This window comes from Oncorhynchus mykiss, chromosome 21, assembly GCF_057628025.1.
Source record: "Oncorhynchus mykiss isolate SJ-2025 chromosome 21, ASM5762802v1, whole genome shotgun sequence".
Classification (NCBI taxonomy): Eukaryota; Metazoa; Chordata; class Actinopteri; order Salmoniformes; family Salmonidae; genus Oncorhynchus; species Oncorhynchus mykiss.
The window spans coordinates 42,306,020-42,319,350 of record NC_143042.1 but is presented as its reverse complement, the minus strand read 5'-3'; the positions used below and the strand labels follow the sequence as shown (position 1 = coordinate 42,319,350).

Below are 13,331 nucleotides of genomic sequence, written 5' to 3'. Positions count from 1 at the left end.
TTGAGGAGCTTCCTACTAATCCTGTAGGTGTAATAGGGTAGGAGGCGTTGAGGACAACAGACAAAGGCAACAAATGATTGCGACATTAGCGAGTTACGCTAGACCGTTATCATTCCATTAAGAGTTGGTTTTCTTCCATGTTTGTCTTTTAATTGAAGCATGATCAGAAAAGTCGGGCACACTGTCACACCTCGCTGAAGACTCTGTGGGCTAATTAGCAGCCCTTCGCGAGGGAGAGAAGAGGAGCTGGAATTAGAGGGATTTTCATCCCCCCATCGGGCGGCAAGGGAGATAATAGCCTCTGCCAGACTTTTTTGAGGGCTTCTCCTGGCTGGGCATAGTGCTAGCTAGCTTTAGCCAGGAAGGCAGTGTGGCAGGCTAATGGGAAGCTAATTAGCTTAAGCTCTGGCACGGGGGAGAGTGGGCCCGAGCGCATCCAGCAAGATCAAAATCCAAAATGGGTTTGAAAGGCCAGTCTACAATTGGATCTGCATGTTGGCCTTTTGACAACCCAGAGCTTATTTGGAAAGTCAGGGAGAGACATTACAAGACTTAATACTGGGGAGTGGGATAAATTGGATGGGGGAATGTATGGTGTCATCCTCTCTGTGTTGAGGAAGAGAGAACAAGAGGAACAGGCTTGATACAATGCAGTGAATGTAAAATAAAGAGTACAATTCTAAAGAAAGCAATGAAGTTCAGTGCTGATGTTCTGACCTTTCAAACCCTGTCAAACAAACAAAGTGGTGAGAAATCTGTGAAAAATCTTGTCCCTTTCAGTTATTAGGTGCAACTATACAGATAACGTAACAGCAATGTGAGTGACATTGAGCAATACGGAGAAATAAGCTTTAATGGTATCATGCTGATATAATTGAACCAAAAGATGAGCTGAAGGTAAATAAATGGATTAGGTCAGCCACCGAGACACATTAATTAAGTGCAATCAAATTAGGCTAAATAGCCAGCTCTGTAAGTACAAGTCTGCAATTAGCGATAGCATTAGTTTTAATCCCCGCCACTCACCTGACTTTCTCTGAAGTCTGGACTGAGGGTAGCTCTACAGTGACTTTGCCATCCAAGTTGGTCTTGCCAATCAGGTAGGGCTTGGTGCGCAGGATGTCAGGGGCGGTCATGGTGGAGACGCGGTGCTGGAGACCGCCAGCGCTATTGCCCCGGTTGGTTAGCAGGAAGGAGTACTGTGTCTCGGGCTGCAGACCCGTGATCAGCTTCTGAGTGAGCTTGCCGTCCACCTCCACGCTCTGGCCGTCATCATAAAGGATCTGGATGTGCGATGGAAGGAAAGGGTGTGTGAATGTTGAGGATATGCACTAATTCGACACTTGAGGTCTGTTTAGTCAGGGACATGTCTGAACTTCTGCTCAATACGGTAGCTGGTTAACATATTTATATGTAAGTGATAATCAACGAAGGGCTATGCATTCTATGTAAAATGAATGAATGACGTGGAAGGTGTGTTCCACGACCTGCTAGCGGAGTTGAACTAACCTTCCACGGAGTTGAAATATTTTCCAGAGAACACATACAGCCCCGAGTTGATTGTCCCTTTTATACCATGGCTATAATTGAACACATTTGTCGCTAGACATGTGTTCATTTGCAGGTAGAAATCGGTTCAAATTCCACTGAAGTAGCTAGCAAGTTTACTAGAGACACTATATATAGAAAAGTATGTGGACACCCCTTAAAATGAGTGGATTTGGTTATTTCAGCCACACCCGTTGCTGACAGGTATATAAAATTGAGCACACACCTACGCTATCTTTGGCAGTAGAATGACCTTACTGAAGAGCCCAGTGACTTTCAACGTGGCACCGTCATAGAATGCCACCTTTCCAACATGTCAGTTCATCAAGTTTCAGCCCTGCTAAAGCTGCCCCGGTCAACTGTAAGTGCTGTTATTTTGAAGTGGAAATGTTTAGGAGCAACAATGGCTCAACCATGAAGTGGTAGGCCACACAAGCTCACAGAACGGGCCGAGTGCTGAAGCACATAGAGCTCAAAAATCATCTGTCCTCGGTTGCAACACTCACTACCGAGTTCCAAACCGCCTCTGGAAGCACAAGAAGTTAGCAGAAGAACTGCATAGTGCCAACAGCACCAATACATAGTGCCATCTGTAAAGTTTGGTGGAGGAGGAATAATGGTCTGGGGCTGTTTTTCAACCCCATCGAACACCTTTGGGAAGATGTGGAACGCCGACTGCGAGCCAGGCCATGATTTTTAAATGAGATGTTCGACGAGCAGGTATCCACATACTTTTGATCATGTAGTGAAGCTACAGTAGTTGCCTTGCTAACCAAACAAACAGACTTGCTAGTTTAGCTAACCAAACCAATCAGTCCGAACTTGCTGTTATGAAAATCGAATTCAAGAATGCCAATAATGGTTTTAATTCAACTTTTGCTTTCAGGAAATAATGCACACTCTAGAATGCCCTTTAAGCCAATCAGAAACAAGTAATATTTTCTGGATTGCTGTCCTCAAACATTGTTGACTAAAATACGAAAAGCTCTTACTGTGAAGGGCTGAGCTGCATTATAGTTGTCTGGGATCTCCCAGGTGAGGAGCACAGCTGTCTTCATGGCAGCTTTCACATGAAAATTTTTTGCAAACACTGCTGAAAGAAAGGGGGAGCAGATGATTTAGACACGAAACAAACAACCCTCTCTAATGGATTCCGGAGCAACAAACCTCTTACCTGAACATGTTTCCCGTTACAACCAGTCTGAAACCAGCACGAGAGTGGTCTTAGCAGGGCTACAGTACTCCCATCTTACCTTAGCTTACTTTTATCTTACCTTTTAATTAACAGCAGCTCTTTAACCTAAAGGCTCACCGTTGGCTTGGCTGACAAGACATAGGACACATATACTTACTCCACCTGTTCATATATTTCTTTCTTATGGGGAGGGAGTGCTATGTATACATACAGATGATTTTAAAACAATCCTGAGATCGGATTAATCTGTTTGTTCTTCTGCCACTATGGCTTGAAGAGGTGGTTGCTGTTGGTGGTGGCTGTGGGGTGAAGTTGGATTTGTGGGCGGGAGGTTGAATTGCGGTGGGGTCCTACCTTGATCCAAGGGCTGTGTCCTGAACTGGACACTGGGGCTATAGGGGCCGGAGCCTTTGCTGGTGAAGGCACACATTTTGATATCGTAAGTGGTGTCTGCCTTGAGGCTGTCAAGGGTGATGGTGGACTCCGGAGCGGTGATGAAGAGTTCCGAGGGGCTCCGAGGGCTGTTGATGTCCTTGTACTGCAGGGCATACTTCACGATAACGCCGTTGCGCTCCGCCAGTAACAGTGGATTCCAGCTCACCTGAATGGTGGTAGTAGTGCCACCCTCGGCTACAATGCTTTGTGGGAAGCCGCTAGGCATATCTTCAGGTGTGCTGATTTCTTTGACCGTCTCCTCGCCGAAGCCCACCTTGTTACGGGTGGACAAGCGGAAGGTGTATGATGCCCCCTTGTGGATCTCTTTGGTAGTGTAATGGTTCTCACGCTCTGGGAACTCAATGATGGTCAGAGGGTCGACATCTTTGCGGCCGAAGCGGAGGCGGTAGCCGTGCAGGGGGCCGTGGGTTAAAGCCGGGGGGTGCCATTGGAGGAGGGCAGTGCCCATATTGGTGGGGCTGACCATGAGTCGTGGTTTTTCAGGTACTAAGAGAAGAGCAGTGACAAAACACAATTTTCAATACAAATACCATGCAAAGAAACCCTTCAAACTGCTATAGCATTTTAAAAGGAATATCCAACGGACATTACGACAATAATGAGAGGATGATGACATCCCAAAACAACCCAAGCCATAATGCATGACAGCAAAATCTGATCTCCTTTCCTACTCAGCGTAAAGGGTTGTCATTGCCTGATGCTGTTATGACTTCATGAGTAGGCTTACCTCACCAAGGGAGCAGTAGATAGCTAACACCCTGTTTGCATAAATGCTACTGCTGTTTGCTTTGATACCTAACCAATATGGCATACCTGTGAAGCCTTTACTGAGTGAAGGCTCCTATCCCCCCCACCCTACACACACACACACACTAGCCATTTGTATCTGTACGCCGGTGGAGGCAGGTGGAAGGCTTTACAGACAAGATTAGACGACAGCGCAATTATATGTCAAAAACACACAGCAAAGTATTTCTGAATTGCCATTTGGATTGTGTCATGCCTCTCTCTCAAAAGAGACCAATGAGAGCAGAACAGACTGTCGGGCTGCCATTAATTCGGAAGTATTTTTCTACCCTATTTCCCCACCTGATTTTTCCATTAGTTCCTTAACCCCTGTGAGCATTCCAATGTCAAAGCGGCGGCTGAGCGGAATTACAATTGTTGTCATAATTGAGGTGGCAATTAGCCGCATTCACACTTTAATAGCCATGGGGGGGAAAGGTCGATTAGCATTTTTTTTTGCTTCCTTTCACTGGGTGCAATTTTCACAGCTCTCTACAGCACAAATGCATTTTGGGATGATCACAGGGTACATTAGCAGAGGGGCAGGGGGAGATTTGTCAGTGATGACAGTTCCCTTACCTGCGCCAGTGGTGGTGATCAGCTTGGCCTTGCTGCGAGCTCCGTCTCCCTTTGTCGTGTAGGCTGCCACAGCAACTGAGTACATAGTCTCAGCCTGCAGCTCTGTGATGACCATTTCCTGTGGATTAGAATAATAGGGATTTTTTTAGAACTCTTGCTAGGTATTGTGCTGCAATTTGGGCATTTTTGCAGGGTGGGGGTAATATTTTTGTGCATGCATTTATGTTGTAATTAATTCAGAGGACATTATCCCAAAGATATCAGCTCACTAATTAGTGAATGACTGGCAATGAACATGGTTGGTACAAATCTGTTCTGCCACTATATAGTCCACCATCCTTTGCTCAATGCATATGATCCTTCGCTCCATGCAAACAATCTGGACTGGTGGACGTGTCAGCATAGGTCACTCCATGCATTGAAAAGGCAAGGGTGTAAGTAGTGCAGTACCAATGGTAACATACAGTGTATGAAACTAGGTCCCCCTTCGAAAATCTTGTTTATTATAATCAACACCGCTAAGCATTCATGAATAGCCTTGTAATGTTGGCTATGGATTTCTGTTAGTAAGCCATTCCATATCAATTTACAAGTAGAAAACAAGCAGTTAGAGTATGTTTTTCTCTTTTTGTCTTAGCTTGATTCAGAACAGTTAGGAGGTAATGTGAGGTTCAATACAGCCAAACCCATGCGAAGGTCAGAAACAGAGGAGACACAGAGCATGCAGGGGATCGAAGGGGGGAACGGGATTAACTCTGTATTAGGTCTCTGTATCTACTCACATGTTCAGTTGAATCATCATATTCCCACTGATTAAGATGTGAGAGAGAGGAAAGAAGAGAGAAAACAAAACAAAGGCAAAGTACAGAGTCAGCGGTCACTAGTGAGATAGTAGAGTACAGGGAGCAGTAGAGGAGAAGCCACAGACAAGACACATGTACTAACGGATGATTTTACCCTTAAGAGATTTAATTCACTGACCACCAATAAGTTATTGAATATGTCAGTTCCATTGCATTTAAGGATGTGTGATTCATCGCATTTCAATTAATGCCCTATACAGTTCATTCGGAAACTATTCAGACCCCTTCCCTTTTTCCACATTTTGTTACGTTACAGATTTATTCTGAAATTGATTAAATTATTATTATAATTTTTTTTACACACAATACCCCATAATGACAAAGCGAAAGTAGGTTTAGGTTTAATTTAGACCCTTTGCTATGAGACTCCGAAATTGAGCTCAGGTGCATCCCGTTTCCATTGATCATCCTTGAGATGTTTCTACAACTTGATTGGAGTCCACCTGTGGTAAATTGAATTGGTTGGACATGATTTAGAAAGGCACACACCTGTCTATATCAGGTCCCACAGTCAAAGGAATTGTCCGTAGAGCCCCGAGACAGGATTGTGTCGAGGCAAAGATCTAGGGAAGGGTACCAAAAACTGTCTGCAGCATTGAAGGTCCCCAAGAAAAACAGTGGCCTCCATCATTCTTAAATGGAAGAAGTTTGGAACCGCCAAGACTCTTCCTAGAGCTGGCCTGTCACGGTTGTTGTAATGGACAGACCAAGGGGCAGCGTGTGTAGAGTTCCACATCTTTATTACAGTGAAACTTCAAACAAAAAACAATAAACCAACAACGAAAATGTGACATCAGTGGTGCTACAAGCACAAACAGAATATCACACAAAGCAGGTGGGAGAAAAGGCTTCCTAAATATGGGAACCATACAACCCAGCCACAAAGAAAATCAATGACTAGAACACCCCGCCTAGTCACGCTCTGACCTAAACCCCATAGAGAACCGAGGGCTCTCTATGTTCAGGGCATGACAGTACCCAACCCGATCGAACTTCTCTGGAGAGACCTGAAAATAGCTGTGCAGCAACGCTCCCCATCCAACCTGACAGAGCTTGAGAGGATATGCCGAGAAGAATGGGAGAAACTCCCCAAATGCAGGTTTGTCGCATCATACCCAAGAAGACTCAAGGCTGTAATTGCTGCCAAAGGTGCATCAACAAAGTACTGAATAAATGCTATGAATACTTTTGTACAGTGCCTTGCAAAAGTATTCACCCCCCTTGATGTTTTTCCTATTTCATTGCATTACAACCTGTAATTTGAATTAAATTTTATTTGGATTTCATGTAATGGACATTCACAAAATAGTCCAAATTTGTGAAGTGAATGAAAAAAATAACTTGTTTAAAAAAATATATATATATATAAATAAAACAGAAAAGTGGTTTGTGAATATGTATTCACCCCCTTTGCTATGAAGCCCCTAAATAAGATATGGTGCAACCAATTACCTTCAGAAGTCACATAATGAATTAAATAAAGTCCACCTGTGTGTAATCTAAGTGTCACGTGATTTGTCACATGATCTCAGTATATATACACCTGTTCTGAAAGCCCCCAGAGTCTGCAACACCACTAAGTAAGGGGCACCACCAAGCATGCAGCGCCATGAACACCAAGGAGCTCTCCAAACAGGTCAGGGACAAAGTTGTGGAGAAGTACAGATCAGGGTTGGGTTATAAAAAAATATCAGAAACTTTGAACATCCCACACTCCACAGAGCTGGGCTTTACAGAAGAGTGGTCAGAAAAAAAGCCATTGCTTAAAGAAAAAAATAAGCAAACACGTTTGGTGTTCGCCAAAAGGCATGTGGAAGACTCCCCAAACATATGGAAGAAGGGATTCTGGTCAGATGATACTAAAATTGAGCTTTTTGGCCATCAAGGAAAACGCTATGTCTGGCAGAAACCCAACACCTCTCATCACCCCGAGAATACCATCCCCACAGTGAAGCGTGGTGGCAGCATCATGCTGTGGGGATGTTTTTCATCGGCATGGACTGGGAAACTGGTCAAAATTGAATGAATCATGGATGGCGCTAAATACAGGGAAATTCTTGAGGGAAACCTGTTTCAGTCTTCCAGAGATTTGAGACTGGGATGGAGGTTCACCTTCCAGCAAGAAAATTACAGAATGCTAAAGCAACACTCGAGTGGATTAAGGGGAAACATGTACATGTCTTGGAATGGCCTAGTCAAAGCCCAGACCTCAATCCAATTGAGAATCTGTGGTATGACTTAAAGATTGCTGTACAATAGCAGGAACCCATCCAACTTGAAGGACCTGGATCAGTTTTGCCTTGAAGAATGGGAAAAATCCTAGTGGTTTCATTATAGAGCTTATAGAGACATATCCCAAGAGACTTGCAGCTGTAATTGCTGCAAAAGGTGGCTCTACAAAGTATTGACTCTGGGGGTTGAAACTTTTTCGGATTTTTTGTTTGTTTCACAATAAAAAATATTTTGCATCTTCAAAGTGGTAAGTATGTTGTGTAGATCAAATGATACAAACCCCCAAAAATCTAGTTTAATTCCAGGTTGTAAGGTAACAAAATAGGAAAAATGCCAAGGGGTGAATACTTTCACAAGGAATTGTAAAGGTGATATCTATTTTTTTTACATTACATTTGCAAACATTTCTAATAAACAGTTTTTGCTTTGTCATTAAGGGATAATGTGTTCAGTTGATGTGGGGGAAAAAACAATTGAATCAATTTTAAAATAAGGCTGTAACGTAACAAATTGTGGAAAAAGTCAAGTGGTCTGAATACTTTCCGAATGCACTGTAGTTCCTGTGATTGTCTCTACTAGATAATGAGAGTAACATATGGTGAGTCCCATACTGCGTAGGTCTATTCCTATAAATGCACACCAATGTATGAATGTGTATCTATCATATATTTACTCAATGGGTGACTCAGTTTCAAAGATCCTGAGAAAAACTAATTGGTGTCATCAGGTTTAAACCATATCGTAAAAACGTGTGGTTTTAACCACACTTTATACGGCTTAGTACTGTATCCTAGTATTTTCACTCTGGCAGGTGTGACTCTTATGCTCTGTCCTTGTGTCAGAGAACTTCTCAAGGTGAGAGAACCTGAGAGTTTTGGGCGGAAGGCGGAGGAGGAGGGTGCTTACCTGCGCATCGTCAATCAAGATGTCCTTGATGGCTGGCTGTCCCATGGGCTCCCCATTAACCATCCTGACATAGTGCACCTGGTACCCTCGGATCTGCCCATGCTGCTTGGTGGGCATCGGCGAGCGCCAGATTACTTTTATTGACGTAGAGTTGACAGTCTCCACCTCGACTTTACGAGGCGGGCCGCTGGGAACTGGAGGAACACCATGGGATAAAAGAAAGAAGGTCAAGATTATAGAGAACCCCTTCTCCCCTTTTAATTTCTGGCCAACTCCAAAGAGCAAAATGCTGGGGTGAAAAAATCTACAAAAGGGGAGCATACGGCAACAAGCACTGTATGATATCAATATTTCAACAATGGCAAGGGAAAAGAAAAACAACCCCAAAAACAGGTCTGACAATTGACCTAATCTGGAAACATTCAAAAATGGGAGTAGTGGATTAAAAACATGGAATAAAAATGTGTTTGTTAAAATTGAAAAGAGGAGCCAAAGGGGATGCTTCAAAAGCTTGAAGCACCCTGCAAGAATTTTGGCTATGAAGCGTGAAGAAAAAGTTAAATAAAATATATATTTTTAAAAATGTGTTGTTTTTTTGGCCAATTAAAAAATAACCTTCCCTTTCCACTGTCCATAAATTCACATCTAGTCAAATTCATAAAAAAAATCTCAAGTTTTTTTCTCATACAAAAAAAGACAGTTTGGGACTGGAAGTCAAAGGCCTGAAGTGCTTCAATGCAGGAGAAAATGCCATACCATATGTTGAAATTGAGTATTAGGGGATAAAGGCAGAAAAATACTGACAAAAAGTTAAATGAGCTTTACAAAAAAGTTAGGGCAGTCTGTTCAGTAAAAAAAAAGTTGCACAGAAGTGGTCCAAGTTAGTAAAAGTGGGCTCATAATGAGAGTTAGGAGTGTTGCCAACTTTGATAGAAGCAGGAGGAAGAAGAAGAGAGGGATGCTAAGTCAGAGGGACTGTTAATGCTGTTAGACAGTATCTGAAGGGGGTTAGAGGTTAGAGGGCAGACTGGATTTGCAACGGGGGCAGCGGTTTCAGAAAAACATACCATCCTCCTCGGTGCGGATGAGTTGTGGTAAGCTTTCAGGTCCTTCACCCACATCTGTGTGAGCAGTCACTGTCACACGGTATTCCGTCCATTTTTCCAAGTGTTCCAAGAGGTACTGGGAGCTTTCTGGAGGGATGTCGGATATTTTTCGGGTGGTGGTGTCCTCCCCTTCAGTGGCGGCGTATTGGACGGCATACTTAACTATGATCCCATTCTGTAAGTCCGTAGGAGGAGGCCGCCAACTTACCAGGATATTGGTGGAGCTGGGGCTAGAGCACTTGATATCCTGAGGTGGAGCTGAGGGCTCTGATTGGAGGAGTGGATAGGAAGAGGAGCAGGGTTTTGTTTGATAGGATCGACCATTTTAGTTGGGGTTTTGTTTGATTTTGTTTGTTTCGAGGAGGGGTTTCACAGGTAGGTTGAAGTTTTTTTGGGTTGGGATGATGGTGGTGGAAACGAACAAACAATAAAGAAAAGGGAAAGGGAAAATAAATATGACATGAGGACGAAGCACAAGCACTGAAACAATGTTTGCAAAGAAGTGATATCAAAAGTCAATGAGGTTTCACAATCAAGATGAGACAAAAGGCAAGACAAAAGACTAACACTTTTTCAAACAAGGTCAACTCAATGAATAAAAACACATACAATGAGGATGTATGGATGGGGTTGTCGTGAGATAATAGGACACCTTCACAATATGTAACCTACCTTTGTAAATGAAAAATGTGACATTCTTTCCTAAAAACTATTATCACTCTAGGGATTCATATCTTCGCCTTATAACCAAGACTAAGCCTAAATTTCATATAAACTTATCAAATGACTGCTCAGTAAAAGTTCTCTTGATCACATAAAATCCTAATAAATTCCAACCAAATATCATACATTTGCCAAGCAGTTACCACAAATCCAAAAACATAAAGGTTGATGCTTAAACTCTAGCAAGGTGTAAAAAGTTGTATTGGTCACCAACCTTTCCGAAGCCTGTTGGTTTGTGGTAAAAGCCTGATCGTACAAAAGAGAACTTCCCAAGGTGATATGACTGACTTTTGAAAGTCTCGACACATTGGCATGCAGACATCTTTTCTTGATACCTCCCGTCGCGTTAGGACTTTTTGAACTTAATACCTACCTGTTCTCTGCCTTTTTTTCTTGCACAGACCTCCGGTGTATTTTAAATATATTAAAAATAATATTTCAAATCAGTTTTTGAAATGAAATATTCTATTTTCTAATAGTCAATACACTACTTGTTTGTACCTAGCTTTCAATTTGGTGCCTTGATCAATTTTGTCATTTCAATAAACCTGAGGTCTTATTGTGTGGAAAAACAGTAATTCTCTATCTTCAGTGATACTACTTGATTTTGAGCTTTCTATGGAATTTGTAGTCCATCCAATTGTTTGTAAAAAAAAATAGTTAAGGCATTACCAATTATGCTACTGAGAAAGGGAAACCCCTCTGACCTACAGATAAAATGGGCAGAATTTGATTTCCATAGAAAGCTCAGTCTCAATACGCAAATACTCTGACGTGGCTTACATGCAAAATCAAGAGACAAGGCTTCCAATAGCGGGATAACATGCACTTTTGTTAATCAAAAACAACAGACAGTCAGATAAATAGGAAATATATTATTTATGAATAATTCAAAGCTCTATTTTTGGTTGGGATGTTTTGCACATCAAAGATGTTGAAGAGGAGTAGATTCGGTATATAGTTTGACCTTGTCTGTTGACTTCACAGGAGAGCCCTAGTGAACTCTGTCCATGTAGCCATTTCAAAGTTAATAGGTGCATTGTCAGGTAGACAACAAAACACACTGTTTCAGCTCCAATCATTGCAGAACTAACCCATTTTCAAGGTCATCCACCGCTTTCGATTACATTTATTTTTATTAAGAGTTATCAATCTCTTTCGATGACATTTATTCTTTATCATGTCATTGACCTGTTTTTGGTCAAAAGGTATTGGAATTAGCGGATGTAATTCTAAATTGGCCAAGGTAGATGCGTTTGAAAATGTAAGAATGTATTTTCTCTCCAAGTAGTTTCCACATCCAGTGGTAAACTGTCTGGCCAGAGCTGAGATATGGAAGAGGACCTACGTGTTTGAGGGGTTTCTGCGGAGATCTCATTGGTGTAGGCCCCGATACCATGCTTACTGCGCGCGGCTAGCTGGAAAGTATAAGTAGTGAAGGGCTTCAAGTCCTTCAGAAGGTACGTGGTGGTAGGCTCAAAGCTGATGCGTTTCTGTTGAGAAAATGGTATGTCATCAGTTCAGGACTTCAAAAAAACGTGTACCATTGGACGTAAGATATATTTGGGCCAGTATAGCTGATTTTTGAATATGATAAACCATTTACCTCCTCCTTGTCATCCCCCTTCTTGTACAGAAGTTCATATCCCATGATTTGATTGTCTTGTCCGGTCTGTGCTGGGGCTATCCACGATAGTAGTATGCTTGTTTCAGATTTGGCTTCCCCTTTGAAGTCGGTCGGTTGAGAAGGGACTGGGAAAGCAATACAAATACACATTTGGCCCACTAAACTAATGATACTCTTTGCAACGCCCACCGTTTGCAACGCCCATACCGCTGCTAAATGTATTTCACGAGTGCTGCTGCGGCTATTTTTTACTACTAATAACATTAGCAGTAACTTGTTATTAACACATTATTACTATTACCTGTGATTGCAACTACCTGTTATTATTATGCAATTACTGTTATTTCCCTAAACAGACACAATTTCATCATATTGGATTAGAAAATAATTTAAGGAAAAAAAGTTTAAATATATATGATTGGCAGTCTAAATTATGCTCAAGAACTATTCAAGTTCTCAAGTCTGATTTTATACTTAAGCAATAATACATGCGAGGCCATGTGTTATGAATTTTTTATCATGGCTGGGACGTGGTCATAGCCACAGGGCGAAACAGGGTGGGATAGACCACCACAGCCATGAAAATGTCATAACACATGGACTCGAGTGTATTATTGCTTTTATAAAATGGGTTACCAGCATTAAAAAAATCTAGATTATTTCCTAAACCATCAGTTTTTCAACTAAGTGCTATTTTAGGCATTCTCTGATCGTTAGTTCTATTCGTATTGAATGCCATGTAAAGCAAAACTACCCAAGTGCTGGATGATAGTTCCAGAACTTTGCAGGTTGCTATGACAAACAAAAATGAAATGTTTGCTATGGAGGCTCATTCCCCACTTGCTAACTAGCCAACTACACAGCTAACACAATCACTTCATACTGAAGCTGGAAAGATAGCTAACTAGCTGCATTTAATTTCGTTTTACCTGTCTCTCTATTTACTTCCCTTTGTATATATCAATAAAAATGATGCGGATTCATGATTTTGAGTGGCTGAGAAAAGCTGCCTGCCTGAATTTCAATATTACAACAATGTTGCAAATGTCGGAGATAATGTCTAGATACTTTTAACAGTGATCAAGTTTATAAGTTGCATGTCTGGGCAGATGAGACAGTGGATCTGTAAAAGTAGTAGTAGCAGTAGTACATTGCTAGGTAACGACTTAAACAATGGCACATTTTATGAATGTACTGGACATGTGTATATTGTGTAGTATATCACAGGCAGGATAGGCTCTAACAATAGGAATTCCAAACCACTTGTTGTATAATTAAGCAATAATGTCCAAGGGGGTGTGGTATACGGC

The 13,331-nt window shown here is 41.9% G+C and overlaps 1 protein-coding gene across 33 annotated transcripts in view; it reads right to left on the bottom strand.

Annotated features, from left to right (window-relative positions):
- LOC110500605 (receptor-type tyrosine-protein phosphatase delta) overlaps positions 1–13,331 on the bottom strand; it is a 612,371-nt gene that overhangs the window by 58,242 nt on the left and 540,798 nt on the right. For 7 of the 33 annotated variants that reach the window (XM_090214691.1, XM_090214695.1, XM_090214692.1 and 4 more), the window contains 4 exons: positions 12,001–12,146; positions 11,743–11,887; positions 2,541–2,638; positions 1,027–1,283 (listed from right to left, as the gene is read on the bottom strand). In XM_090214691.1, coding sequence (XP_090070817.1) covers positions 1,027–1,283; positions 2,541–2,638; positions 11,743–11,887; positions 12,001–12,146 — 646 coding nt within the window. Of the gene's footprint in view, positions 1–1,026; positions 1,284–2,540; positions 2,642–3,097; positions 3,686–4,564; positions 4,683–5,346; positions 5,374–5,916; positions 6,568–8,565; positions 8,760–9,632; positions 9,939–11,742; positions 11,888–12,000; positions 12,147–13,331 lie in introns of those variants that run through there. The other 26 variants (XM_090214671.1, XM_090214666.1, XM_090214670.1 and 23 more) reach the window with 7 other exon arrangements.